General features: G+C 42.1%; 3 protein-coding genes and 1 pseudogene across 6 annotated transcripts in view; 1 reads left to right on the forward strand and 3 right to left on the reverse strand.

Annotated features, from left to right (window-relative positions):
- Positions 1-4,125, forward strand: part of LOC142374548 (leucine zipper putative tumor suppressor 2 homolog) — a 26,859-nt gene extending 22,734 nt beyond the window's left edge. For all 3 annotated transcript variants that reach the window (XM_075458267.1, XM_075458268.1, XM_075458269.1), the window contains 3 exons: positions 39-161; positions 372-518; positions 1,122-4,125. In XM_075458267.1, the coding sequence (XP_075314382.1) occupies positions 39-161; positions 372-518; positions 1,122-1,829 (978 nt within the window). In that variant the 3' untranslated portion in view covers positions 1,830-4,125. The remainder of the gene's footprint in view (positions 1-38; positions 162-371; positions 519-1,121) is intronic.
- LOC142374550 (PDZ domain-containing protein 7-like) lies at positions 3,874-13,536 on the reverse strand. The gene is made up of 16 exons (XM_075458270.1): positions 13,330-13,536; positions 12,268-12,405; positions 11,996-12,170; positions 11,709-11,885; positions 10,850-10,997; positions 9,670-9,730; positions 9,390-9,567; positions 9,086-9,312; positions 8,841-9,002; positions 7,694-7,809; positions 7,424-7,515; positions 6,995-7,086; positions 6,679-6,750; positions 5,692-6,312; positions 5,363-5,463; positions 3,874-4,995 (listed from the first exon to the last, which is right to left on the reverse strand). Exons 1-16 carry the CDS (start codon positions 13,490-13,492, stop codon positions 4,852-4,854), a joined length of 2,667 nt encoding a protein of 888 aa, XP_075314385.1. The 5' UTR covers positions 13,493-13,536; the 3' UTR covers positions 3,874-4,851.
- Positions 13,537-17,638: 4,102 nt separating this feature from the next.
- Positions 17,639-20,091, reverse strand: LOC142374549 (peroxiredoxin-like 2A; annotated as a pseudogene).
- A 596-nt stretch (positions 20,092-20,687) lies between these two features.
- On the reverse strand, positions 20,688-26,366 carry dydc2 (DPY30 domain containing 2). 2 transcript variants are annotated; one of them, XM_075457442.1, is made up of 10 exons: positions 26,319-26,366; positions 24,513-24,684; positions 23,493-23,615; positions 23,055-23,222; positions 22,733-22,846; positions 22,424-22,573; positions 21,968-22,135; positions 21,235-21,423; positions 20,982-21,071; positions 20,688-20,853 (listed from the first exon to the last, which is right to left on the reverse strand). In XM_075457442.1, the coding sequence occupies exons 1-10, from the start codon at positions 26,327-26,329 to the stop codon at positions 20,824-20,826; spliced, it is 1,215 nt and encodes a 404-aa protein (XP_075313557.1). In that variant the 5' UTR covers positions 26,330-26,366; the 3' UTR covers positions 20,688-20,823. The 2 variants fall into 2 exon arrangements, with proteins under 2 accessions (XP_075313557.1, XP_075313556.1); XM_075457441.1 differs by lacking the exon at positions 26,319-26,366 and adding an exon at positions 24,956-24,981 and having other exon boundaries at positions 21,968-22,573.
- Positions 26,367-27,196: the final 830 nt, after the last annotated feature.

A 27,196-nucleotide genomic window follows, 5' to 3' on the forward strand; every position in this document is an offset into this window, starting at 1 on the left:
ACCTCTTGGCCTCCTGCTGGTCCCTGTCATCTTTTTAGGTTTATGAGGAAAAGCAGAAGCGCTTTGAGCTGGAGCTGGAGGAGCTGAGGCAGGGCTGTGCCACCAGGATGCAGGTAGCTTCCCAGAAGGCCCAGCGGGCTCAGCAGGTGCTTCAGCTGCAGGTCAGAATTTCTGAAAATAACTTTAAATCAAGCCCGTACAATAATAACTTGTTGAGTGAACACAATTAAACATAGAAGGATATGTTTTGTACAGGAGTTGATTAAACTGAGGCTTATTTTTAGTTGCTACCACTTGAAACATTACAACCCTCTTTAATAGATATTTCACTTTATAATCAACCTGTTTCATCCCACATGTCATGTCTGCAGGTTTACCAGCTCCAGCAAGAGAAGAAGAAGCTGCAGGAGGATTTTGCTCAGCTTCTGAAGGAAAGGGAGCAACTGGAGGAGCGCTGTACCTCTTACGAGCATGAGAAGATCCAGCTCGGGCCTCGACTGGAGGAGACCAAGTGGGAGGTGAGCAGGTGTTTATAAGAATAACAGCTTTTGGCTTTAAAGTTTATCACCTGTCTGTATTGATTAATGTATTTCCAAACGCTCTCTAAACTCAGGATAACTCGTACTTGTTTAAGAACGATGCAACAATGTGACTGTGGCAGCTTGTTCATTGTGCATTCACTGAGGAAAATCAGGACTGATCAAGTTTATTTTTTGTTCTGTTCATTTCTCATTTATTACTTTGATACGGTATGCAAGAATGTTGATAATATGTACATTTTGCTGCACTCAGAGCCTGACAGGCAGCATAATTAGTGGTTTGTTTGTGCGTTGTGTGCAGGGAGGATGGACCAGAAATGGTTACAAAGAATCTTCTATCATTGTTCATGTAGACTAACAGAACAGCCCGCCCTTTGTCTCTTTGTTAGCACCAGACACAGATCAATAATAAAATCAATCATCTCAGCTGTTTTAAATGGTCAATAGTGGCACCTGGTAACAGCTCAACAGGTTCAAAGGTGACATATAGTTTTGCTTTTGACTGATTTCAGCCCACAGTCGGTGTCAGTGTTTGCTCCAACAGTTTAATTTGACCTAATATCCGTCTTCAATGCTTCTCAGGTCTGTCAGAAGTCAGGCGAAATCTCATTGTTGAAACAGCAGCTGAAGGAGGTGCAGAACGAGTTAGCACAGCGCGTCGGGGAAATCGTCTCACTGCGGGGGCAACTCAGAGAGACTCGCCGTGAGCTGACCAACACCCAGGTGCTGCTCCAGGAGGCCCAGGGCTCGACCCGCACACGGACCCTGGAGCTGGAGGTGTGCGAAAATGAGCTGCAGCGTCGCAAGAGCGAGGCAGAGCTGCTCAGAGAAAAGGTAGGACGCCTTGAGGGAGAGTTGGTTCTTCTCAGAGATACTCTGGCCAATCAGGGGCCAGGGAACAGACAGTGCCAGGTGTTCCAGGATGCTGAGGAGCACCTGCTCGCCTACGAGAGTGACGAGGCGAAGGCCCAGCGTCAGAGCAGCACCGAGGCCCTGCAGAACATGGAGGTCCAGATGGACAGGATGAAATCTGAACTGGTCTTTGAGCGTCAGAGGGTCGAGCAGCAAGCGGGAGGCTTCGAGGAGGAGCGCAGAATATGGCAAGAGGAGAAGGACAAAGTTATCCGCTACCAGAAACAGCTGCAGCAGAACTATGTGCAGATGTATCGCAGGAATCGAGAGCTGGAGCAGCTCCTGCAGGAGCTCAGTCTGGAACTGGAGAGCAGAGAGGATGACGAGGGCAGCGGCAATGAGATCAACTTTGATGAGATCGCAGCAACAGAAATCTGACCCTGACGTCTGTCCATTTTTCAACATTTTTATTTGCACTACTGGAAGCTAAACGTTTTTTTTTTCCCCAAAATCTTATCTGTGCTGTTTAGATGGAAACACTCTGTTGTTGTTCATGTGACAAACATGCAGATGAGTGTCTCAAATGTAAAACTTGCAGACTAAAATCCACCACACTTCAGCTGGAACTGTTGACCTTTAACAGTCATACTCTGAGTCAGTCCTTTCCCCTTCGTTAACGTCTGTTGTTTTCACAGTTTTTTAGTTTTTTTTTGTGAGTAACTTCACTCAACCTTTGACTGTGAACCATCTCGTGATGGTTATGACTCCACCTCCCCTGCTGGGTTTGACACTACACTCCCACTCCATCAACTGTCAGCTCTCATTAGTACAGTTAATTCGCTGTTGTCGGTTGACAGTGAACGTGGGATACCGCACATTCGGCATGTCATGATAAGAGGAAGTGAATCAGAACGATGTGTTGACGTCGGTGGCTACTCTCCGGTTGTTTTTAACGGAATGATCAGTGTTTTCTCACAACTTATCTGGTCTTTCTGTAAATTTTAACATCACAAAACCATAAACTGCAAATATTTCTCTGCTTACGTGGGATACATTTGTAAGTTGGGACCAAAATAAATCAATAGAAATAAGATTTTTCAAATACACAAGGCATCATTCTCATGTTACGTATTCATTTAAATGTGCTCTAATTATCTGGATACTTAACCCTAAGTTAATGCAGTGGGTGTAAATTATGTCGTGAACTTCGGTACATTCAGATGTACAGTAATAAACACGTGGGGCGAATGGTGTTTTGACAGCGATCATCATATCCACGAGTCATCTTTTTCCTCTTTCTCACATGCATTTCTGTCCCACCTTTAAAACGAGCTTTATCTATCTGGTGGATTAAATAAGTTTACTGTAGAATGAAACCGAGTGAAAAATGCAAATCTTCAAAGACTAAGAAGCGTAATGTCATAAAAGTTAAATATCCCGGCTGTTAAAATAGTAAAAGTTCTGTCAGCTTTCTTCACAGCAGAAATTGTCATATTGAAGTAAGGCTGCAGGTTTGTGTGCCGGCTCCTAAGGCCTCCTTATAATCTCTATTGTACTGATTGTTAACCATTTAATGAGGACATTTATTTACCATCTTAGTGTCCTGAACTTTCGGCTCTGGGAGGGGAAAAAAGTTTCTAAGGCTTTGTGCTAACTTTACTCTGTCCTACACTTGTTGATGTACTGGGGGGGGGGTGTTAACTATTAGTAAAGTGCTGAGCTTCAATTATTCAGAAGGAGTGAAGAAATGAAGGAACAAGGTTATTTTAGATTTCATCTAAATTTTGGGCTCATTGATTAAATGATTTACTCAACTCGGAAGCCATTCTTATCTCTCCGTTTTTCAGTCGTCCTAAACGTGAAGGAACATTCTCGCACTTAGTGAATATGTCTGCAACATTTCCACTGTACATCTCAGCAATATTACGTGGGGAAAAGTACAAAGTTTTGAGGCTTTTTCGGCTTTCTGTGCCTGACCCGTCAAAGAGTCTGGTGTCGTCTGGGATTTAGACTCACTGATTTGCACCATAGTCACGCTGTCTTCGAACAACAGGAGATGTTAAACGGACAGTGGGACAAAAATGCTGACAAGTGTCTGTTGTCTCATTGTTCTCAGCTTATCCTCACATCCTCCACCAGGACTGGGTTTAAATTCTGTTATGGATTTGTTTTGTTTTTCCAGAAAAACACATGTTCCTACAATAAGCAGAAGCATGTCACGCCACTAAATCACACTCGTGATTGCTTTATCTCTTAGATGGAGAAAATAGTTTTTTACTTCCCTCTCTGAGAGGTGGTAGATGGAGCATTGCTGCGTGTGTGGGTGGTGTTACATTTTTGAAATTGAAATGGTGAGCTATTGCACTGAACGTTGCTTTGAAACAAAGTCGCACTAATTTCCTCTGACCTTTTAAAATACACAACAATGGACTCAGTTCCCTGTACAACAGAAGACACTCGTTGTTTGAATCATTTTCTCCTGTAAATAAGCATTTTATTCCAGAGATGTCTGCCCATCTCTGAACAAAAAAACAAAAAAAAAACATAGCCACTGTGAATAGACCAAAGCAATGTCTCACACATTATATTTTCCTCCTGCAGATACGCCTGTATATTAACGTTTGTGTGGATGTTTGTTTTGGTTCCTCAGTGTAATTTTATAATCCACAATATTTGTATGAAGGCATTAAATGTATATTTTCATGCTGTACATTTCTTGGAAATAAAAAAAAAAAAAAAAAACACTGTGGTTTTAATTAAAAAAGACAAAATTTAATAACTGTGTTCTTTTTTTTCCCCCCTTTAACTAAATTTCTTAGACTACACATTTAAACAGGATTTGCTTGGAACCGTTTCATCCTGGCTTACTTTGCAGTACTCTGCTGCAGTTGTGTGCACAAGTGTCTTTATGGCTCGTGTCTGCCCCCCGCAGGATGAAAAGTCAACACTTTAATGCAAGTTCTTTCCCCTGGACTCAAAAAGGCACCCTGGTTACACCTCAGTTCGTCACCCTGAACTTTATACACATCGTTGTGCCACTGGTGAGAGTTTTATACACAAAGGGATTTTAGTTCAACATAAATGTAAAAGCAATCGTGTTCTTGACGGGCACTGGCTCCTCGTTTGTGATAAAAGTTACATGTGAAGGCATCGGGAACACCGTTTTTTCATGATTTTAAATGCACAAATTACACCTGCTGCAAATGTTTGCTCTATTTTTAGTGACGCTATACTTGTATATCCAGCCTTAGTTCTTCTCAAGTCCATTGATCTTGGAGGCTGTTCTTTTTTTTTTTTTTTTTTTTTTCAACCCAGCAAGTTGCCTAAAGCGTCATAATCGATCACTTTAACATTAATGGCAAAATTACATACCCGACCTCAGCTGTGCATTTTATTGATGCCATGTAAAATCTCAAAGTGATGCTAATCACTGGGCACTTTTCTGAATCTCAATCTCTTTTCAAAGATTTTTGGGAACTTTGACCACAAACACCATGGGGTCTTTGGCCTTGTTGCTGAAGGCTTTTCGGATGATGTCGACGGCATGCTGGTGGGTGACTCCGTGCAGGGAGATTCCATCCACAGACACCAACTCAAATCCAGCCTGGGATACACAGTGAGACGGAGGTTTAAGTCGAGATGCAGAAATGGGTAAAGTAAATGACAATAAATTCAACCAGGCTGAGTGCAAGCAGGATTCAAAATACACCCATAAACTAAAAGTCCTTTAGCACTATTAAGCCAATTCATGTCTGCTGTGACAAAAGTGAAATTATATCAAGGTAACTGATGCATCCATCTATTCCCTACAACTTATCTCAGCCTAGATTTGTGAATAAACTCTAGCATTGAGAATTATTGGTGTATACAGTCACAAATGTGACGAATAACTGAAGATTATACCAGTTTTTCATCACAATTTGCACATTATGAACATGGACGAGGTGCTTCAGAAATCCTCCTCGCGTTACCTTGAGCACTTCACAGGTGGAGGCGGCTCCTCCGGGAAAGATCTTCTCGATCTTCACCACCGGCTGAACCTTCGACTCCATCCCACCAGATATACTGATGCCTGCAGGAGTGAGACATGTATATCGTTTCCTTGTGTAATTATAATTTTACAATGTTACCTAAATAGTGATTTGTAACAGAAACGGAGTTTGAGAATGCAGCAGTTAATTCCAAGGTTGTGTTTCATCAAACCATGAGCAGCAAAAGGAAGGGGCTAATGAAGACATGCAAAGCTGAAAAAGAGGAAATTTACATATACCTCTGACTTAGACTGAATGAAACCATTTACCGAGTGACTGTCTGGTTTTGGAGATGCAGACAGTTTTGAGTTCATACTCCTGTTCAGGTTTGATGCCGTTGATGCTGTTCTCAGAGGAACCCCGATGGCCGTTTATCTGTTTGCTCCCCACTTGTTGGTCACGAGCTGCACCAAACACCTGAGACAATAAGGGCCGACGAGCAACGCTCTGCAGCGTGAACACGGTGTCTTTACTCCCGTCTCCACCTTTCTCAGTTTTGCTTTTAGAGTGACCGTTTCTGAAAGGGGGCCTTCCCCTCTCAGAGCTGGTTTCCATCTTGTCCGAGGTCGAGTGGAGTGAAACCTCGTCGAAGTGGATGGAGCGAATTGTGCCGATGTCTGTGCGGAGTGGAGGGTGAGAGTCATCACTGCTGCGAGCCAGCAGCCAGTTGGGGAGCACCGGGCTGGCAGACCGTGTTCTGAGGTCTCTGGACTGGACTGTGTTATATCCATCCACCGGTATGTCGAGCAGAGGTGTGAAAAGCCTGGAGCTCTGAGGTTGCTCTCTGGATCCCCGCTGCCCAGTCAGGCTGAGCTTCTCCAGTTCCTCCAGCAGGTGGCTCTCCTTCTCCACCTCCTCTGCACTTTGGAGCTCAAAGCCTCCTCTGTAATCTGGAGGTGGCACAAGTGTTGTCGTGTTATCTGATGTCACTTTGACATACAATTATGTGTTTATATTTTACACTTCTGACTTGACTTGGCCATTTTTGTTTTTAATCATAGTAAATTTCAATATAATTTCCCCTTCTCTTGGAATAAAAATGGGCCCCCATAGGGTGGTACCTCCTTCAGAACACATTTTAAAGATTATCAGACCTGATTATCAACATGAAATTGTAGGAAAACATCATCTGATCAATTTCTAAAAAATAAAAAACTAATTTTAAAGAGTAACACTTTGGACACTTCAGGTGAACTGGAGCTGAGATTTCTCAGAGAGCAGAAAACATGACAAAATTGACTGAATGAAACAAAGACCTGGGATGGGAGTGATGAGACGCCGTTTGGGTGCTCGACCAGAAGCGGGAGAACGAAGAGGAGGAGTTCGGACTGCAATGCAAAAGACAGAAGAAGAGGGTCTGATTTCACACAAAGCATTATACAGACTACTCTGAGCTTTTATGAGTTCAACCTGATTGGTTTTATGCATTTATTATACCGATATTGCACCATTTCAGATACACAGGAAATGAGTGTTGATTCTTAAAGGTGTTCACCTCGTGTTGGTGTCGAGTCTGACACTTTCTCAGATACTTCTTTTTTTTTATTTTTTTTTATCAATCATCACACGCACCTGAACGATACTTGAGGATATCGTAGGCTTCGACTTCAACAGTGGTCACCATGTTATTGAACAAAGGCATATCAGATGGTGGAAGCAGCATTCTGAAAAACAAAAGATGGCACCGAAAAATGCTGAGTCACTCCGTTTTAACATTTGAATTTACTATGGTTTCATCATGTGGAACATTTGGATTTGAGACGATTAAGCTCCTTTTGGAAGGGATTTTGTAACACTGTCGTTTCTCTGGCTGAATTCACATGTTGGCAAACGTTGAGTGCCGACTTTACTTAGTTCATGTTCAGGAATGGAGAAAGTCTTCATGTGTGAACTCATGGCATCCAATTCAAGTTGATGCTACATAAAAATTGTCTCTAATTTTTAAACCTTGTGATCATCACCTGGAGCAGAACATTGCTCATCTTTTGTCCTCCTCCTCACCTGATTTCTCTCAGCAGCAGCAGCTTCTCAGGCCGGTCCAGCACGACCAGCAGGTGGCGTATCAAGTTCTCCACCGACCGCTCTGCGACATACTGTGATCCAAATCAGATGTTTAGTATGTGAAAGCTCGCTTTAAACATTCCTTAGATTTAGAACTGAAAGGTAAAGGACATTAGAAAACAACTGTGTGATGATCACTGTAAAACCATACACCATCTAAAAACAATACATATATAAAGTCTGAGTCTGCCTTCAGCTGTGAGCTCCTACCCTTCGACACATCTTCATCACAGCAGTCACCTCCTCCTCATTCAGCAGCCTGCGTGCCATGTCCTCCACCACTCCAAGCATCCCTGAATTTGGCATCGTGCTGAGCTGCGGCCCCTCTGAAAGCATTACAGAGTGGAATCTGTACCAGCTCGGGTGATTTCTGCCTGATTCAAAGCTTGATATTACTAAGTCTTCTCCTTCAGTGATGATTTTTTTTATTTATTATTATAGACTAAACTGATGTAAAGGAAGGAAATTATAACTTCTGCTGCTTCTGACGTGTGGAGAGCTCCATTATTGTGCAAATGTCATTGAAGGCCCCTCAATTAGCCGCACTGTCTGCCTTCATTACCATCAACGCACTCCTGTACAATCCAACATGCAGCATCCTGCTGCTGATGGCACCAAATCACCTATTAACACCTGTTTATTTGTTGGAAAAATGTATATAGATTTTCATTTTGAGTAAACAACCTTTTATAGACAGACATGTAGTGTGTGAACTTTGCTTAGTGTGATACAAAGTAATTAAAGGGAACTGAGAACAGGGTGCTCTGGTCTTCCCATGTAGGAGAATGTGCAACCACTCAACACGTGAGGAACTAGATGTCCCAGTGAAACATTTGTTGCATCTCGCTCACAAGATTGTTTTACGTATGCTGATTGTAACTAAGATGTGTAATAAAAAGAACTACACGGGGAAAGTCGGACGGAGTCGTTTGAGCACGGGTGAAGGAGTAAGTTCTGTAACTCCGTCCCGTTCCCCTTGCAAGTAAAAATGCAATCTGAGTACTGAATGTTTTGTTGATCACTGGGGTTGTCTTGAGTGAACCGTGTTCCAGCTGGGTTAACTTTAGACCCAACATTATTAATCGTACTTTGTTGTGCAACAATTTCAACAAATTTATAAGCCATCTTTAAACAATTAACCTACATGCTGCATGTGACCCTGTTTTTTAAGATTAGATGTTAGAATTAAAGGCCAAAAGCATTAAAAGACTGATATGTGGAAATATAACCTGTTTACCCTTTAACACCGTCAGACTAAACTCGTGTGGTTTTATTGTCTTCAGGGTGCTGGCAGCACGAGATTCATGGAGTTTCCTGCCGAGCAAGCATGAATGAAACGAGGAAAAAGTGCAGGTACCTTTACCAGCCCAGTCTGTGGACGGGGACTTGGAGCGCCCCCTGGAGGTGTCTCTCCTGCGTCCTCCCTTGAACAACAAGTTAACAAAGGTCTTTGAGCGCTGCAGGGTGCTCTTCTGTGGATCCTTCCCTTTCTGCTTCTTCTCTTTCTTCTGCTTGATTTCTATAAAGTTCCAGAAACACACGGTCATTTATGCAGTTCAATCATCTTCAGAAGCACTTTCCCTCGTGCTCGTGCAGGCTCACCCGCCACAGTGACTTGGCTCTGTGACCTGCTGATGGGGCGGCTCGGTCTGCTGAGCGCCAGGAGCACAGCGGTCTTGGGTGACTCTTTCCCTCCCCTGCCATCATCTCCCCGAATCAACGTGTCTTTGAGCAGAGTGGTTGGTCCCATGCTGCGAGTGGTGTCTGCAACTGTCCTCTGAGAGGGAAAGTCTGTCTGGATGGCAGTCTCCATGCGCCCTGATTCACAGCTGGAAGTAAGAACCACATTGAAAGGATCAGCTTTAGTCAGAAACTTGAATCTGAAATTTTTTGCTCTCGCTCCGACCTGTGGTCCTCAGTAGAGATGCAGACATCTACCATGTCTGAGCCAAACGGCATGCTGGGCGGGAACATGACCTGCGACAGGCCACTCAGAGAGCTGACCGGAGTCCCAGACGACAGCGAGGAGGCTGAAGAGTTGGAGTCTGAACCCTGAGAGGAAGACTTCTGGGTACCATTGGCCACTGAGAAGAACATAAAAGAACACCCATCTGTTATTTATCAGAACACTGCGGGATCTGTGTTGCTCCCAGACTGACATATAATAACAGAAAAGAGATCCCTACATTTATTGAGCCACCTGTATTCTGCCACCATCTCCTTATAGGCAGGGTATCGTCCTGCTTCCTGCGCAGATATGGAAACAGATATGCAAATGAGATACAGTAGAGACCTTGAAAATGTTATGGGATCCCTATATTTGATAGAGTAACCCTAGAACCACACAAAGACACCAAAACACACCCTTCCTCCTCCTCATCACCATTCCCCCGACTGACTTTATGGCAACCTTTGATAGCTGGGATGCTTTCTAACTCCGGGACGTGTTTGAGCTTCCTCTGGCCAAAGCAAAGGATCTCAAAACAAAAGTTGCACAAAACACGGGCTCTATGCTTTGATCAGCACCTGATCCTGGCTGCCTGGTGAATAATGCACACGGCCTGGCTATTTTTCACAGCGCGAAACCCAAGCTGCAACAAGTAAAGTGAGCGAGGAATATTACGACTGCGTGCCAGCTGTCGGCCTCGCCATAGAAACCGCCAGGTAGCGTCACAACTCGCGCGTTCGGTCCTCACGTGCGAGAGATTTGAAGATGAAAGGCAGGCAACAGGTCAGAAAGTTAATGCATGGCAGGTCATTTAGCCGAGGCGGTAATGAAAGAGCCGGCATGCTTTCTAATAACAAAGAGTCAGCGTGGAACGTGATACAGCCTCTCCAGCTCGTCCTTAGCGCCGTATTCAACAGCGAACATCTCAACATTCAACTGAGACAACTTAACTTCTTCCCCTAACAATGAGGGATTAAATGAAGGCCACAGTTCTTGAGGAGAAATTGTCCGTGACACGCCTTTAACACTGCACCTGCAGATTGTTGTATTTCTCTTTGATCTCAGATCTTTACATCTTGGAGTACATTTCGTGCCAACTACTTCATAAAACTAATTCATTTATAAAAACGAATGATCGGAGACTGAAATGCCCGCATTTGAAACAAATAGATGAACTTAATCAGGTTTATCTGAACTTCTGGAAGTCCTTTCTATGTTTAAAATATGCTACGTCAAAGTGTTTCAGCTAGAAATCATTCTGTAAACATTTTACAATGTTTGTCTGGTGAAGTTGTCTTGAGGTTTAGAATCGGTGATTGTATGTTACACTATTCCTGAATTTGATACATCTATCAGGAACTTGGGGCACTGTTGCATGCTTATTGAACAGTTATTAAATTCTGTCAAAACAGTCTCACCTTGATGGTCAACATGATGTGTGTGTGGCTCTTCAGCACCTCCACAGCACTGCTGTGGCTGATGTCTTCAAAGTTCACTCCATTGGCGGCCAGGATCTGGTCTCCCATCTTAATCCCATTTTGTTCGGCCAGACCGCCAGGATCCAATCTGAGTCAAAGAGACGGGAGTGACTCAGAACTGACACAATGACATGTTTTAAGCTACAAAACCAAACAATGTTGCAAATGTGAGGATGTGATGCCTTTTTTGTTCCTCTTTGGGTTGTTGATAAAAACAAATGAAGACTTCACCGGTTCACCTAAGAGTGTGTACGATTATAATTAAGGAAGCTCAGATTGTTACTGTTTGGATGGCAAGATATTCAGAATGATCATTAGCCAGAGACAAAATAGTCTTGTGCCTGTTATATGTCTAATTGAGTGTGCACGGCCGCACTGAAGCCAAGGGGCAAGCAGAATATAGTTTATTCATATAAGCACCTATTTTAGATAAAAATAACAAAGTACATTACAAATATAATATCAGGAGAAAAATAAGAGGAATTCAATCAGGGAAAAAAATAGTATGAAATGAAACAGACATAAAAAAAACCTTTAAAAGATCTCAAACGTGTTGTTTTAACTAAAAGCTTTTCTAACAAAAATAAGTCCTCAGCTGGTGCTGTATCTGTAGTACAGATACAGATAACTAGTATCTGTTATTTTGAGCAAGCAAAATGACAGATACTGTTGCTGGTACTGTGGACAGAGTGCATGATACAGTTTTTGAAGGTGACATAAAGGTGTTTCCTTCGTTTGTGATTCCACGTAAGTTTCATTAACGAGCCTCTTTCTTTCTTTCTAATTCTGTTGGACCTACTTGGAGACATAGATGCCCAGGCCAAACTCCTTTCCCCCTCGGATGTTGAAGCCCAGACAGTAATCATCGGAGGTGGTGTAAAGGTGGACGATTCTTTGCAGGGCGCTGCTTGAGCTGGCCTCTGAAGGTGTCCGTCCACTCTCCTCCACCACCATACGCCTGTGTATCAGGTCCACCCTGAAAAATGAACAGCATACCCGACTGATTATCACTCCAAAACATAGAGAAGAAAATGATATCAGTTCAGTCATTGTCCAGTTAATATCAACTTAAATCGTAATACTCACCACGTGGTCTTTTCTTTGGAATAGCGGATGCCGGGGACTTTTCCGACTCGCCTCACCACCATCCTCAGCCTGTTGTTGCCCGTCAGGACCTTCACGGCGCTGCTCATGGTGATGCTCTCCAGGCTGATGCCGTTCACCTCCACCAGTTTATCTCCGACTAGCAGCCCTGCCTCCTCTGCAAACAAAACGGAAGCGGGAAAGACATGCTGTACAACAACGGCTAACAAGACTGCCGTTCTGCACAGGAGTCACATTAAAAGATCTCCACTTACGTGCCGTACTGTCGTCCTCCACCTTACTGACGAAGATGCTGAGGCCGTGCTCTGAGCCTCCGCGAACGCTGAACCCGAGCTTGCCGTCCACACTCTTATCGACGGTGATTGTATGGAGGTCCTCACTATCGTCGCCTCCTATAAATACCACATGGATTGTGTGACATTATTTACACAATGTCAATTAAAGTTGGTAAAGCTACTAAACATTTCTGGAGAATTCAGTTGAAAACAGGTCAAGATGAGTGTTGCTATGACGCGAGTGAATACCAGTGTGTCCACAGCAATAACTTGAAGAGGAGAACTGTCAGTAAGAAGTGAAAGTAACATCATGATGCCACTGGTGTGTTTTGAAGCCTTGAGTTCAGCATTCAGCAGTCACCATCTTGTGTTTTTTTGGAGAAGAAGTAATGTATTTGGACAACAAGGTAAATGTAGGGAGTGATACTTTTTTAGGGAGTGGTATTTTTGAGGACTGATCTATATTTATGAATGGAAATACTTTAAAAAAAAGACTACAAGCACATTGATCAGACATATTGAATCTGGCTTGTTGCACCACAATGACTTGCAGGGAAACTCGTTGTCTTAGCATTTTTTGAGAGAAGTTGAAACTTTTTGAGTGAGTGTCTGTTGACCTTTCGGAGCCAACGTCTGGTGACCATCAGGGCACAAAGTGAATACTTTTTTACAATGTTTTTTTGCTTTTAAGGCAATATTCTTTGGAATTTTTCTCATCTGAGTCTCTGCAAGCCATGTGCATTTTACAGGATTAAAAAATGATCTATTTGCGCAATGATTTAAAGTTTATACTCTCCAAAGACCGTTGACTTGGATATTTCATCTCTTTAAAGATGTGTTTAATGTGTAACTCTTTTTGAGATTCAAATCCATTTTTGATTCTCTTTCGCAGAATTAGGCATTGATAAAAATGCTGATTTCATGTTGTGAGTTTAATGTCTGTTTCTTATTCTTATTCCCAACAAAGCTGTGTTTTTTTTCTGCAGCAGATGGAAGACTGTAAATTGCACTGCAGAAGCAGGCAGCCCAACGACTCCTTACCATCCACAGGAGAGTTGATGAGGATGACCCGGCCCATGGGTGAGGAGGATCGGATTCCACGCCGACGCTGCTCCTTCTTTCGTAAGAGGTTGCGTGCAGCAGTGTGTGACCCTTGGGGCCCGGGGGTCTTCTCCCTGCGGGGTGGGTCTGATGAGTGAGCCATGGAGGCTGCTGGGGTCTCCTTTCACACACACTCCACCAGGGGCTCAGCTCCAGGTGGAGGATTCTACAGATGATCGGACAATTTTGGGCTGAACAGGGGGTCACAAGTCCCTTTTCACACACATGCATGTGTAATAGATAAGTCCAACTCACTGGTGCAGGTTACTATGTGACATGATAACAGACTCTTTTGATTCCTGGAGTCACTCTTTTGCCCATTCATGCCCATGTTGCATCTCTTTCACCTGTCTGAGTCTCAGAGCAAAATCAACAGGTGAAGATTTACATATTAAAAACCGTCACATCAAAAAAAGTCTCACTCATGCAGGCCTTTAAGAGCAGCAGGTGAGGTTAGAAATAGGATTTAATAGGTTTATCTAAGGCAGACCTGACCCACTTGAGTCAGAAAGTCACATGGTGTCTCCATGGTTACGTGTCACTACACTTAACCCGTAATAAGTGTGTTCACATGCTGTCCCTTGGGGGTTCCCCAAATTCCCTCACGGAGCTTTAACACCTTGGACAGCGACACTCAACTGCGTCAAGTGCGCCAAAACGCAACAGGATACATATATATATATTCAGCTGTTTGCGTCAGAACAACTCATAACACCAGCTTTTAATTTAGCTGTCTTATCTGAACCTTGTAGAATAAATGCAGTCGAGGGCACACAACGTATCAAACGAAACAAGGACGCGAACAAACACTTACCACTCATTTTGCGTTTCAAGCCCAAAACTCCGCAGACAGCTAGCCTGACTACGTCATACTCACGATTCTAGTCAGAATGTGAGTCTGATACCGCTCAATAGAGATTTGAGTATGGGGCGTGTTTCAACCGAACCACGAGAAAAAAATGCCTCTTCGCTCAATTGGATAGACCTATAACCAATCAGAGCAACGTAGTATGTGACGTAGATTAAGCAACACACACCTGTTGTAGGAACGACGGCAAAAACATCTTTTCTATCGATAAAAGCCTTTATCGCGTTCCTCTGTTCGTCTTTCAAAATGAATGCAATGTGGAGATCCTGTAGAACAGACTCGATGGCAGAATCTACATGCCCTAGCTCTCCAGCGGCAGCCATGTTTGTTTCAAACGAATTCAAACCAAGCGCTCTTTAGTGACGTAGTCGATAATGTCCCTGTTGATCATCTGTCCCAGATCTGTCCATCATCGTATAAAGCCCGCCCTGGCAATCTGATTGGTCCGACCAATTCTTGGTCGGGCATAATGATTTCCCAACTGAGCAGAGCCAGACCGAACTTCCCGACCAAAACTTTTATGGGCGGGGCTAAGTTCGGCTGGCACCCAGGCTAGCAGACAGCGAAAGGCATCACTTTTTTCTGCTTAAATCCAACCTGACGGAAAACATCAAGAAGTATCTATCGTATCTTTAAAATTCATCCCATATTATGGAAAAAAAATCATCTTACAGGGATAGTCCGCATACCTGTGTCCGTTAGTGTGAAAAGCGTCAGAGCACCTGACGGGGGCATTTCTGTCTCCAACCTGCTCTCAGACCACGTCGATTGGCTGGACTGTAATTAAGTCCACGTGTTTGATTGGACAACTGTTATGTCAATCTACTGATAGTGCGTAGGCGCTCAGAAGGTCATGTCCATTAGATAAACGTGTAAAATAACGCACCAGCCACTCAATTAAGAATGAAAGAAAGCTCAAGCAAACTTTGACTCATGAAAAGTCGGATGGGTGTAATTTCATTTAGAGTCATTTCAATATTTGAAATATTTGTGAATCTTTCGCTGTTTATATTTTCAGCTTCATGTCCGTCTCCTCAATAGTTTAGATGCAAACCATCATGAAGACAAGACTGCACCAGCATGGGGAAAACCAAATAAAATGGACAAAACCTCAAATATGGACAAAAATAAAAGAATTGCTTAGTCCAGACTTTTATCTAAGATTTATACATGTATTTTTCTTTGTAAATATGAAACATGGATCCCTCAGGATGTATAAAACATTTGTTTTGTCAACAAATTCCTTGATGCAGTATCCTCCAGCAGTATTTTCTGAGTGAGAGCAGAACATTACTTTTACTGTTTCTAAACATCTGCACCCTTTTAGAGAAATAAGGAACAGACATTAATCATCTTTTTTTTCCCATTTTATAACCAAATTATCCCCCCTCAACACATTAAACTGTGTTTGAGATGATCCATACCTTACTAAAGCAGTGAGTTCCCTTAGGGATTCTTAGATTAAAGTGAGGGCCTCTTGGCAGAGGAGTCCATAGATGAACTGCAGGGCTTACAAGATGAATACAGAAACACTCTGAAAGATTCTTCAAAGGAAACCATATTAGAAGGGAAAAATGGGTAGATATGCTCACAAATGATGTGAACAGACTGCCTGATTTTAGAAGTCACTGGGAGCCACTCATGTAAATCTGGCTATTACAGGATTTATTTTATTTTAAATCTCAAAAAACGTATTTGTAAATCTTTTTCTACAGCCTTTGAAAGCTTTGCGTTATATAGAATGTGGTGGGCAAGTTATAATCAAAGTGGCATCTTTTGTCTTATTGTCTTTATCTAGAGTCAGAGCCTTCACAGATCACCTCAATCAACAGCGAACCTCACCACAGCTCTTAAATTGTTTTTTCTTGTTCTCTCATCTAAAAAAAACAAACAAAAACAGCTATAACTCAGCTTTCCTAACCGAGAACAGAGATAGAGGTGAAGTGAAGAGACAAACCTTCAACTGTTTCAGCTGTCTCCTCTTACTTGTGGTAAAAAAAAGTCAGAGCACCACATCTGGCCTTATGATCCACCCACGACTGTCCTCCACCCTAAACATACATTAAGACACATGTTGCATCCGCTTTGTCACTGCATGCCGCCTGGTGTTGACAAAACAAAACGATATAAGCCAATAACCCGTGGTGACAGATGTATCCTGTTTTCAAGTTTTAGTTTCTCTTCTGCAACTGCTTTAATTATCCAACATCAAGTGTATTTACAGATTCAAGGCACCTAAACTGACATGTTCATTCATGCTGAATGTTTCTACAACTAGGAAACAGGGTAACTGCACATCTAGTCAATACAAACAAGTAATATGCCTCACTGCACAAGGATCACACAGGGTGCCTCTCTCACTCGATCTGATCTTTAGCCATCATCCCGTTTGCATAATCACACAAACTGCAAACAAAAGCACATTTCATCCACTCAGACTTTGGATGATGTGTTTCTAGCACACAAATTAGCTGCAAGCAATAGCTCGCAATTGCACCGAGCTGCTGGTTTGGGGATTCTGATCATATCCCACTTCCCAACAAATGGATAGCTCCATCTGCTGGTAAAAATCTGATATTTTAGGTCTGATTTCTGTGTTTGCACTCCTTTTGTTGGATGGTGCCCAGCTCCTCCAGAAAGACCAGTGAAGACCTTGTTAGGGGTAAAAGATTAAAAAATAAAGTCTTAGCATGAGTCACTGACCATAACCGCAAGAGCGGGAGAAAATAAATCAATGATGTGACACTCATTCTAACAGACTGTTGACCTTAGATTATATTATACTTAGATATTCAACCTTATCTTAGATTATAATATACAAAGTACTCCTACCAAGCTACACCTGACCCAAACTTGATTGTGGCCGCTTGACCCCGTTTCAGATTCCAAAGGCTAATCTTAACAGAACTGAGATTTTATGAAAACATGCAGGAAGAGGTCAGGTTGACCTTTTCCTTAAATCCAGAGCAAAACCGTGACTCAGTCAGATGTCTTGAGAGAAGAAAAACTTCCGTTTCCGTCAGCTGATGTTGAGGTCATCACTGGCATTTCTGGTTAGATACAGTAGCCCACAAAAACAGGAACTTCATTAAGTCTAAACACGTTTCAGTGAAGTAAATTACACAAGTACAGCAGTTTTATCTGAGCAAACACTAGACAACACCAGCAAACCACGTATATGGCTTGAAGCCCCCTTACGTGTGTTGAACTTAGTGTTTTTGCTTCTGAGTACTTGATTAAATTATAAGGACATAGAATAAACAGCTTTCAGGGAATAGAAGAAACCTTTGCAGGAAACCAGACTCCCCCTCCAGGGGAATTCAGACGGCTTTCATTATCTGTACAACTTCATTTATACAGTCAGAAATAAAACAAGCAGTCTGAAAAGCACAAAGACTAGTTTTATTGTTCTAAAGGTCACAGTCTCTTGGCTGCCAGGGCGGCACTGCAGCATCACCGAGTAACACAAGAAACTGGGTGTTCGATATCAGGTCTGCTTCCTCTGTCGAGTTTAAAGACAGACCGTCATGAACACACCCAAAGCCTTATGAACACAGCCATACAAAAAAAATGCACCCTGGTTTACCCAAAGACCAGCGCTTTAACAATTTCACTCGTCTTGTACTTCTCTAGTGCCGGTAAAACAGGTCATTGAAAAAGCTGTAGTGTGAAAGATGAAAGGTTAACGGATCAAACATGTCAGAGGGGGTTGTAAAAGTAACTTCCTGTCTAAAGTTCCTGTGGTATTCTTCTGGCAGCTCGGAGGACCTCCGAAATATTCACTTTATCTCCAAACTCCATCTCTCTGTGTTCCAGAAATATTCCCTGCAGGACGATAAAAACAAAATACACATTTTAAACTTCCGTCTGCCTACTACGACTGTTCGGTTCATTCTTGCCACTTTGAATAAAGAACTTTTACCTGCTGCCCTTGCCCGATGACGAAGGCCCCACCAAGGACAAAGCCCTCTCCGAAGACGTTTCCCATGAAGCCTTTCCTAAAGGCCCTCAGGCCGTTCAGCCACACCCCGACACGCATGAACGCCAGGAGCCCCATCCTCCGCTGACGGGGCCCATAAAACCGCCTCTGCGAGCAAAGCAGAACCCTCAGGTCAGTCACGCAGATCCAAACCAATTTTCCACAGACGTTGCATGACTTCAGTGGGGCTTCAAGAAATTTTGATGGAAAAAAAACTGGCTGAATCTGGTCTGAGGATAAGAGTTCCTCTAATTCAGAGGAAACCTCTTCAGGGCAAAGTGGCCATTTTTGAAAGAAGTCGTTTACCTTTTCATCCAAGAAAATCTCCCCCTTGAAGTATGGTCTGAAGTTCTGGAGCTCGGTGCCGACGTCCTCCTTCACCACAGCATACAGAGGGACCCCGAGCTGGTCCAGCTGGGGTTTCAGAGAGGACAGCTCTGCAGCCTCCTGTGGCCGAGAAACAGAAGAGCCCAACACATGTTTTTAAATCTCTCAGCTACCTGCTTCAACACTACATTTGCAGATGCTTCATTATATTGGTTTCATTCTTTCCCCCTTAAAGTTTGACATTTCAGACACTGGACAGTGTTGTTATGGTTATAAATAGACTAATAAAAACTCTTAAAGCATGAAGATTTTTTTAAACCGGCATTTAAGTGCATCAAAGTCATCTTTAAAAAAAAAAAAAAGACAAAAAAAAGACATAACTCAGACACATTTGGTGCCAACCTGGGCAACTCTTTGCAATTATGGCTATGATACAGCATTGCCAAGTTTCATGTTGGCCAGACATGGGACAAAGCTCATGATCTGGACCTTATGGCGTTATGGCGTGTGCTGTATGGGCCAGATTTGGCCCTGAATGTATGAAGCTGGGTTCAGCATGGGCTATGGCAAGTGTTATGAAGGCTGGGTGGGGAATAAAGGTCTAAAGAAAATGCTAATTTGAACCACATCTGGTGATTAGATGGCAGAGTTTAGGCAACCACACCCCCTCCAAGTTCAAGTATGAATACATTGGAAGGACTACTGCAGATGTAGGACAACAGAGTTTCCAAACATCCCAACTAAATACTGAATTTTGGGTCAGGGCTTAAAAATAATACCGCTAAGGACAAAAAAAACTTTGATTTCCATCAAGCTTTTGGAGGACGGAATTAAGTGGGTGCTAGGACTAATCCATTTTTATTAAGCCACTAAAATATTCCATTAGGTCATTTAGCCAAAGTTTTCTCAGACACTTAACATACTGGGAACATTACCTCTCTGCACAAAAATCATCCAGGACGCCGCACTGCCATGATAACAGCCCCAGACCTGTCCCACAGCGACTTGGCCTTAAAAGTCTTTATTTCTGGGGAAAGAGGCAGAGGGAAAGGGTGAGAGTTGTGCAAGAGATCAAGTGCATTCCAATTTCCAGCAACACAATGGCTCCTTTCAACACATTTAAAGCAGTTGGACTTACCTCCTGTCAAGGTTTTGAGTTCGGTCTCCTCCAAATGTTTCAGAGTGGCTTTCAGCGGGGGTGTCAGAAAGATGTCAGAAAAGAAGTTAAGAAAACCAATAATGAAGCCACTGACAGTGGCCACCGCGTTGCCAACTACTCCCATTGTAATTTCCGTATTTCAGCCCGTGTTACTTTACTGCATCTTGTTTCCTCTGTTGTACACTCGCGCGCACACACAACAGCTCTGACTGCGACGCGACTGAGAGCGCATTTAAGTTCCAGCTCGGTTCGACCTCCCAAGTGTTTCTCAGGCCCAGCCCTCTTTTGGAGCCGAGATACAGATCAGACAGCCTGATTAAAAGCAGCTGTGTCATGTCGACCCGGCCGCCATCTAATCTAATCATCGAGAGGACGACTGCAGGTTCCTGAAAAATTCAACAGGAGGCAGTTATTGTAAGGCAGCGAGGTTGGCGTTCCTCTGGTTCAAAGGTCACTGAACAGGCTGGAAACTGCAGCGTCACCCCTCCAAATATCAGACATGACAGCGTTTCACGGTAGCACGACAACAACAACAAAAAAATTATGAAAACTTCTTAGAATTCGTTCCTGTTGCAGGAAATCAGGAGTCAAACCACTGATCTCAGCAGTGGGTGTAAATGACTTTAATCAGGCTACAACAAGAACAGCTGAACAGATTCAAGTTGATACTGTGAATGTTTGAGATTTGTTGTAAAATGTATGATTTCATGTTCTTCCAGGGGAGAAAGTCTCTCTGTAATTACCGGCAGAAGTTTGGAATTGAACTGTGTTCTAGTGGGAAACTTCACCACTGATGTGGAAACAAGCCTCCCGTGCACGCGCACACAGAACAGACCGCTTGCCTAATGAAACTTGACTTGTATAAGCAACAAAATCAGCAAATTCACCAATTCTGAATATAGTTTTGACCGTTTCAACAACGTGTTGCTGGAAAAAGTGAGCATGAAGATACTCCAAACAAAAGAGAGAGTCATCGGGATTTTTTTATTTTGTATTTGCACATCTACAAGTAATGTGACAACTGCATACATACGGAGGTTATGATGTTTTTAAAAAGCATCTAAAAGATTTATCAGTGGCTGATCGACCCCACAGACTCGATCAAGTATGGTCTGCTTCAGTTTCTTCCTCCTGTAAAACAACACAGAGCTCAATTATGAATTAATTATGAATGTCTCACAGCTTAAAAACTGTTTTCAGTGTCTGCTGTTTGTTATCAGTCTTCCGGGGACTTTTTGAGGTTCCCTTTGTTGACTCACAGGTCTGTCGCTGAGCACCGTTCCCTCTGGGTCACGGTTTGCTGGAGCCGGGCTATCAGTGGTCTCACTCACGTGTTGCCCTTCTGCCTCCTGAGATGAGGTGGCCAGAAAAACACCGGTTAAGCATTTCGCATTTGTCTCGTATATCTGCTTCCAGTTTCTGAACAGACATTTTCTCCTCAGTGGGTCAAAAAAAAGCAAAATATTTTACATTTTAAAGGAGAAACAGTCAGAAGACTGAACTGGGAGACACCTTTTCTTGGTCTTGAGGAAGGGGCGAGCTTGTTTTTTGTGTCTCCTGTTTGGGGTCTGTCGTGTGCTCTTGTTTTTCATCATTAGGGATTGTCGCCTCTGTTTGTAGCTCCTCGCTCTGTGGAGCTGAAGCCGAACCTGCTCGGATGGAGTCTTCAGGTTGACCAGTTCCTCCTTCTTCTTCATCAGCCTTTTTGTGATGAGCAGAAATGTAGTGGATTAGATCATGAATAACTCAAAGCTAAGCTGAAAGCAACCAAAAAAAAAATATAAGAATAAATATTTAAACTGTAGCCTATAGACTATCTAGACTTTGATCTTGGAGAAACTTTTTTTTCTTTGCACCATGAAAATAAATTCTATTATCTGTCACTGTGGAGCTTTTTACTGTTTACCAGTTGGCCCTCAGTCTGCCCTATGCTGGCAGCCTTGCTTTCAGCTCTCTGGCTCCGCACTGTTACGTCACCAGGACTCGAGCTATCGGTGGCGTCACTCATGGGACCCGTCTGTCTCCTGAGATGAGGTGTCTAGAAAAGTTCTGGCGATCGAATAATTGTCTTGTAGCCTCGTCCTATCTCGAGTTTCTGAGCAGATCTGTGGCTCTCAAACGGAACACCTGCTGCTTCCTCTGGCCCAGTTCTGCTCGTCAATGTGTCGAACATTGGCAAAGAATTGAAAGGTGAAATATTCTGCCTTTTACAGAAGATAAAGGTTCAGAGTGAATGACCAGCCACCTTTTCCTGGTTCTGATGAAGAGGGGAACTAGAGTTTTGTGTCTCCTGTTCAGATTCTGTCGTCTGCTCTTCTTCTGTATTCTTTGTTTTCGGGTCCTCAGTCTGCGGAGCAGAGGCCGACTCTGCTTGGATGAAGTCTTCAGGTTTATCACTTGCTTCTTCATCAACCTTGTAGTGAAGTGCAGAAAAGTGGTGTATAAGATTATAAAGCACAATTATCCTGTCACTTTCCCTTCTCTCAGTCTCATCTTTCTTCTCTTTGCTTATTCTTCTCTTGTTCTCATCTGGCCTGTGAACTTCAACATTGGCTCCTAACGCTCCTCTCCACTCTGTCCCTGATCTTTTCTTGCACTGGCTCCTGCAGCTCCTCATCCACAATCTGAATAATTGGCAATCTGAATCCTCGCGCTGAATTCCACTATCTCCATCACACAAAGTGTATTTCATCTGCATCACCTTCTCCGTGTCTGGGTAGTCAAAGGTACGAGCGCTTTGTTCGTAATGTAGGTTCTCTGTCTCATTTAATTTTAAATCACTGGCATCTTGTCTGGGAGATTGCATCGTGTCGGTTTCCTCAGGCTCAGCACTTTCAGATCGATCAGCCACCTGTAGAGCACACGTAAAACTGAATAATTACCTCAACTATTGTAGCACCACAGTGTCTCTTTTTGATAATCTGATCTAAATTAAGTGGTTTTTTAAAGCAAACTCTTAATTAATATGATGCAAAAGTGAATATAACTTGATCACAAAATGTTTCATCACCTTTTCTTCCTCTTGGTCACCTTCTATCACTTCTTTTCGACCGATGTTTGTCGTTTCCTCAGGATTCTCTTTAACATGATCGACACTTGGCTCCATGTCTGCTTTCTCTTGTTCCTTAAATCATTACGTTCAGTTATGGAGTCAATGAGGTCATGTACAGTTTCAGTTTGAGCTTGGCACTTTTTTCCCCCCATCGCCACAAAACACCTCAGTGACAATCATAGATCAGAAGCAAAGACCAAAGAACATAATTAATTTCGGAGGTAATGTCAGGGAGCCACCACTTCCAGAAGTGAACAGATTTGAGATCAAGTTTTGTCACCTCACGTTCACGGTCGTTTTTCTGTGCTTCAGGCTGGTGTTCGTCTGTGCCCTCCTGGTTTTCTGGCTTGGGAGTTGTAAATTTTTCTTCTTTTACAGGTTTATCAACCTGTGCAGCTTCTGTTATGGTTGCTGCAGGTGTTTCGCACTCTGTGGGCTTCTCAGAGACCTGCATGTTGTCATTAATATGCTGTTGCAGACCTTTCTCAGATATTATTTGCAAGCAAAAAACTTTATAACATTAATAACAGTATATTTTAAACTCAATGCGAAAATGGGCAGACACAGAGGCACAGATTAAAGAAATCAGCATGAAAATGAGATCATTTGAACGTTTGAATGATGTGTATTAAAATATGCAAATGTAACTTTTCATGCTCAAAGTCTGAATTAAAACACAAACTGAGAATGATGGGTGGATTTTTGTGCCACATCATACTTTTTTAGAGTCTTCCAAGGCCTTGTTGATCTTCTGCTCCTCCTCCCTCAGCTTCTCCTGGTGTAATGGCTCTCTCCTGGCTCTGGCCTGCTCCTGCTCCAGAAGAGCCAAACTAGCCTTTTTCTACAGACAAAAATGTGATACAGGGATGCGTTTTAAGTCGAAGTGAAGGGCCACCATCAAATGTTTTTAGCTCTTTTTTTTTTTTTTTTTTTTACCTGCAAGTTTGACATCTGTAACTGACACCATTTTAGAACTGTAAAATTTCAACGTTTTGGCCTTAAATGTCTTAGAAGAGGCAGCCATGCAGGATTCTGTTAGCCGTTCCTGAACTAAAGGTAAAAGGTGACGGGGTTTTTGTTGCCACAGACCCTACAAGCTTAAATCCTGCAGCCGCATGAGCTTAGATTGTCTAAGCCTCTGTTATCCTTCAACAGCTCTCAAAACCTGTTTGCAGATCAGGGTTTTAACATGGCGGCAGCAAAAGCAGAGGAATAAGCAGACGGAGCTGTCGTTCTGGCAGTATAACGGTTAGTAGCAACATTTCCCAAAGGGATAATCACCCTGTGGTGGGTAGAATCGCATCCTTCATTATTTCTGCTTGAGAACTTCATTCACAAGACAGCCTGAGGTTATTTCCTTACAGTATCTCTTTGAAAACAAAATCAATGAGTTACAAATAATCCTATAATCAGTTGATTCATTAGCTGCTGAAACCAGTTGATTATCATCATAATAAACATATCTGTAATCTCTTGTTGTCATACAATGTGAATGATGCAGCGCTTGCCATTTTTAAAAGAAAGTGCTTTGTTTGCCCCACCTTCACATCAGTGGCATCTCTAAAAGTTCCAGGATGTGCTGTTCATTGTACAGTAGAACTTATATTGGATAAATGAAGAATAAAAACAGAGAGCAAGCCATCTGAGCATAGAATTACTGTGGAGGTGAAGTTGCCTCGTATGAAATGTGCGGTCTAATGCTGCGCCCTGCTGACAAGAAACCCAAACGCCAGCTTACCTCTTCCTGGTACTCAACATTAGAGGTGTATCTGTAAAGCCAGTGAGCCAGATACTGGATGGGGTCCACAGGTCGCTGCTCAGCCACTTCAGCGAGTCCTTCCGCCAGACATTTCCCCAGATGTTTCCTTATATACTCCGAGTCCATTTTCTTACTGTTTCGCTCAAAATACCTGCAAAAAAACAACTTTCATCGACCACTTGAATTTTGAGTTGTAGTATGTGTATGCCGCAAAACACTACAAGAAACTGTCATCAAAGGCAAAACAAAAACGGCGTCAGTTAGCGACGGTTAACAAACGTAGGAAACAAACGCTCGTTTTATTGTTTTTATTTGAATTATTTTCTACGTTTTATAGTGTTGTATTTCGGTCATATTTAACTGTAAAAACCCCCTCTACAGTTTAACTCAAATTTAACCAAAACATGAGCAAGAAGGCTAACCTTATTTTGTGTATACCGGTAGCGTCTCTATGGTAACGGTCCCACACTATTAAAGCTCCCTGCTCTATTAACATAGTTCCTACTTCATGCTAACATTAAAATGAAAAAGATTACGAATTAAAACTTTATTAAAAGGGAAATGAAAGTGTTGCAGGGATTCTTTTCAACTATCCTATTACTATTGTCATATTGTTGAGCTATATATTATACATTATGGAGTCATTCAAATACTGCTGCAGCTCTGTCCAAAAATATTACAGATTACAATTTATGTTATTATATATGACAGTTTACAACTTTAGTTTTCAAAAATATTCCTAAGTGAGTCAAAACTAAGTTAAAAGAAAAAAATTGGTTCAGAGAAATACAATTTTAACACAAAAACATTAGCTTTTCTCTCTTTTTTTCAAAAATAGTCTTTATACTCTTATCTATTCTGATAGATTAGTATCTATTTTTAGCTCAAATGTTTTCCTCTACTTATCATATATGTCATACTTGTCATACAGTTGCAGCATCAACATTTTCACCATGGGGATCAGAAAAAAAACTAATTGGGAAGGCTTATCTTATTTGGACATTTAGAAAAAAAAAATCTATCGAACATATTGGAAAAAAAGAACGCTAGTTAGAAACGGCTCATGTCCACCAAGACTTGATACAGCCTGTAATTTACAATAAAAAGTCAGCTATACAAATATATGAACTAAATCAGAGCAGTATGGAGAAGAATAAGTCATTTTTAAAGCCCCTTACCTGAGTAAAGAATAGTTGTCAGAGTTGAACAAATTTTAGTGTATGATTTTCAATATCAGTTTCACAGATAAACCGGAACCTTAAACAAATTATAAACAATCCATGACTGAAAAAGGAGCTTTGAAAATAAAAAATCTGATATAATCTGCCTATTAATTATAACATGATAAAATACATAGGCTATGGCTTTCCCAGTTTATACATTCATCTGAAAGCCACACATAAAATACTTACACAACTGTAAGTATTATCATCAGCCTTGGATCATATTATTCCAGCCTCACTTCTTTACTTCTCACTTTCCTAAATTGAATTATTACTGAACATTTTAAATGATTACCTGGTTCCTTTGACAGTTTTGCTCCATGTACAGAAATACACATCTGTTTTAATGGGGTTCATGCGTATGGGCTTTTGAAATCAAATCTCCTGCTAAGATCCACATCATTAGATCTTAATAAGTACTTACATTTTCTGGGAGTTTATACAATGTGACAAAATGCTGTAAAACCAGATTTAAAGATGCACAAATGGGTCACTAAGCAGTCTACTGCTGTATTAATAAACCATGTGCGCCAGTTAACTCTGATAGCTGGTATAATTTCACCTGCTGTGCATCGTGTCCTGAAACCAGGCCAGTTTGCTCACATGGGAAAGGAGAAGGTGGGAAAATTGCAGCAGGCTCTGTTTCCAAGAAACAGATGACACCCAGTTAACATTTGTAATCACAGATATCATTTTCCTTGTATAATCATATTACACACCTTTCGGCCAAATATAGCCTTCATATCAACAGGACTGCCTCACTCAGATTGTGTAAGATTTACTGATGCATACGTGCATCTCTCAATGTAAATACATATTCTTAATCAACTTTAATAAGAAATTTGACCCCTTTATGAGGGGAGTTGTGAATAATCTGATCTTCCTGCGATACGCCAATGTCACAATTTGTCATTCTTCCATTTGTAAGCCAAAGCAAAAGATATTTTAGGTGCACATATGGGCCCTAAAGGTCTCCACTTTCATTCATTATAATGTGCAGCATGAAGTGCTAATATTTCAACATTGTGTTAACTTTTTCTTTTCAAAGTGTCTTTGCATTTAGCAAAATTTGCATCTTGCAAAGAGAAACCAAGAGTTATGAAGCAAATATTACAGTTTGAATTTAGAAATATCCACTTCTGGTGTCATACTGCCATCTTGTGGTTGTGTTTTATAAGCAGAACATCTTTTGGTTGCAAAACATTTCCTTAAAGGGATACAAGGTAGTTTAGCGGCAGTATAGCGATCTCTATTGGTCAAACTGAAATTCTACACTGTCGTAAAAATGCCCACCTGTACACACCCACTAGCTAACCATCGTGGCGAATGCTGCCGTTGTGTTATTTAGTCAGTGCAGTTAGGTCATCTGATTCACAAGTGTAGACTGCCCACGTAAGATGCTATAATCAGAGATTTTCTGAAGCGAGAACTCAAGATAAT

This window comes from Odontesthes bonariensis, chromosome 23 (genome assembly GCF_027942865.1).
Source record: "Odontesthes bonariensis isolate fOdoBon6 chromosome 23, fOdoBon6.hap1, whole genome shotgun sequence".
Classification (NCBI taxonomy): Eukaryota; Metazoa; Chordata; class Actinopteri; order Atheriniformes; family Atherinopsidae; genus Odontesthes; species Odontesthes bonariensis.

Excerpts from the sequence above, each read along its gene's own strand:
- LOC142374550 (XM_075458270.1), bottom strand. The coding sequence starts at position 13,492 with ATGGCTCACTCATCAGACCCACCCCGCAGGGAGAAGACCCCCGGGCCC. Across the intron at positions 11,886-11,995 it reads TCCAAAGAAAAGACCACGTG|GGTGGACCTGATACACAGGC; the intron begins GTGAGTATTACG and ends TTCATTTTTCAG. Across the intron at positions 5,464-5,691 it reads CAAAACCAGACAGTCACTCG|GCATCAGTATATCTGGTGGG; the intron begins GTAAATGGTTTC and ends TCACTCCTGCAG.
- dydc2 (XM_075457441.1), bottom strand. The coding sequence starts at position 24,659 with ATGGACTCGGAGTATATAAGGAAACATCTGGGGAAATGTCTGGCGGAA. Across the intron at positions 23,616-24,512 it reads ATGTTGAGTACCAGGAAGAG|AAAAAGGCTAGTTTGGCTCT; the intron begins GTAAGCTGGCGT and ends TTTTGTCTGTAG. Across the intron at positions 23,223-23,492 it reads CCTTGGAAGACTCTAAAAAA|GTCTCTGAGAAGCCCACAGA; the intron begins GTATGATGTGGC and ends GACAACATGCAG.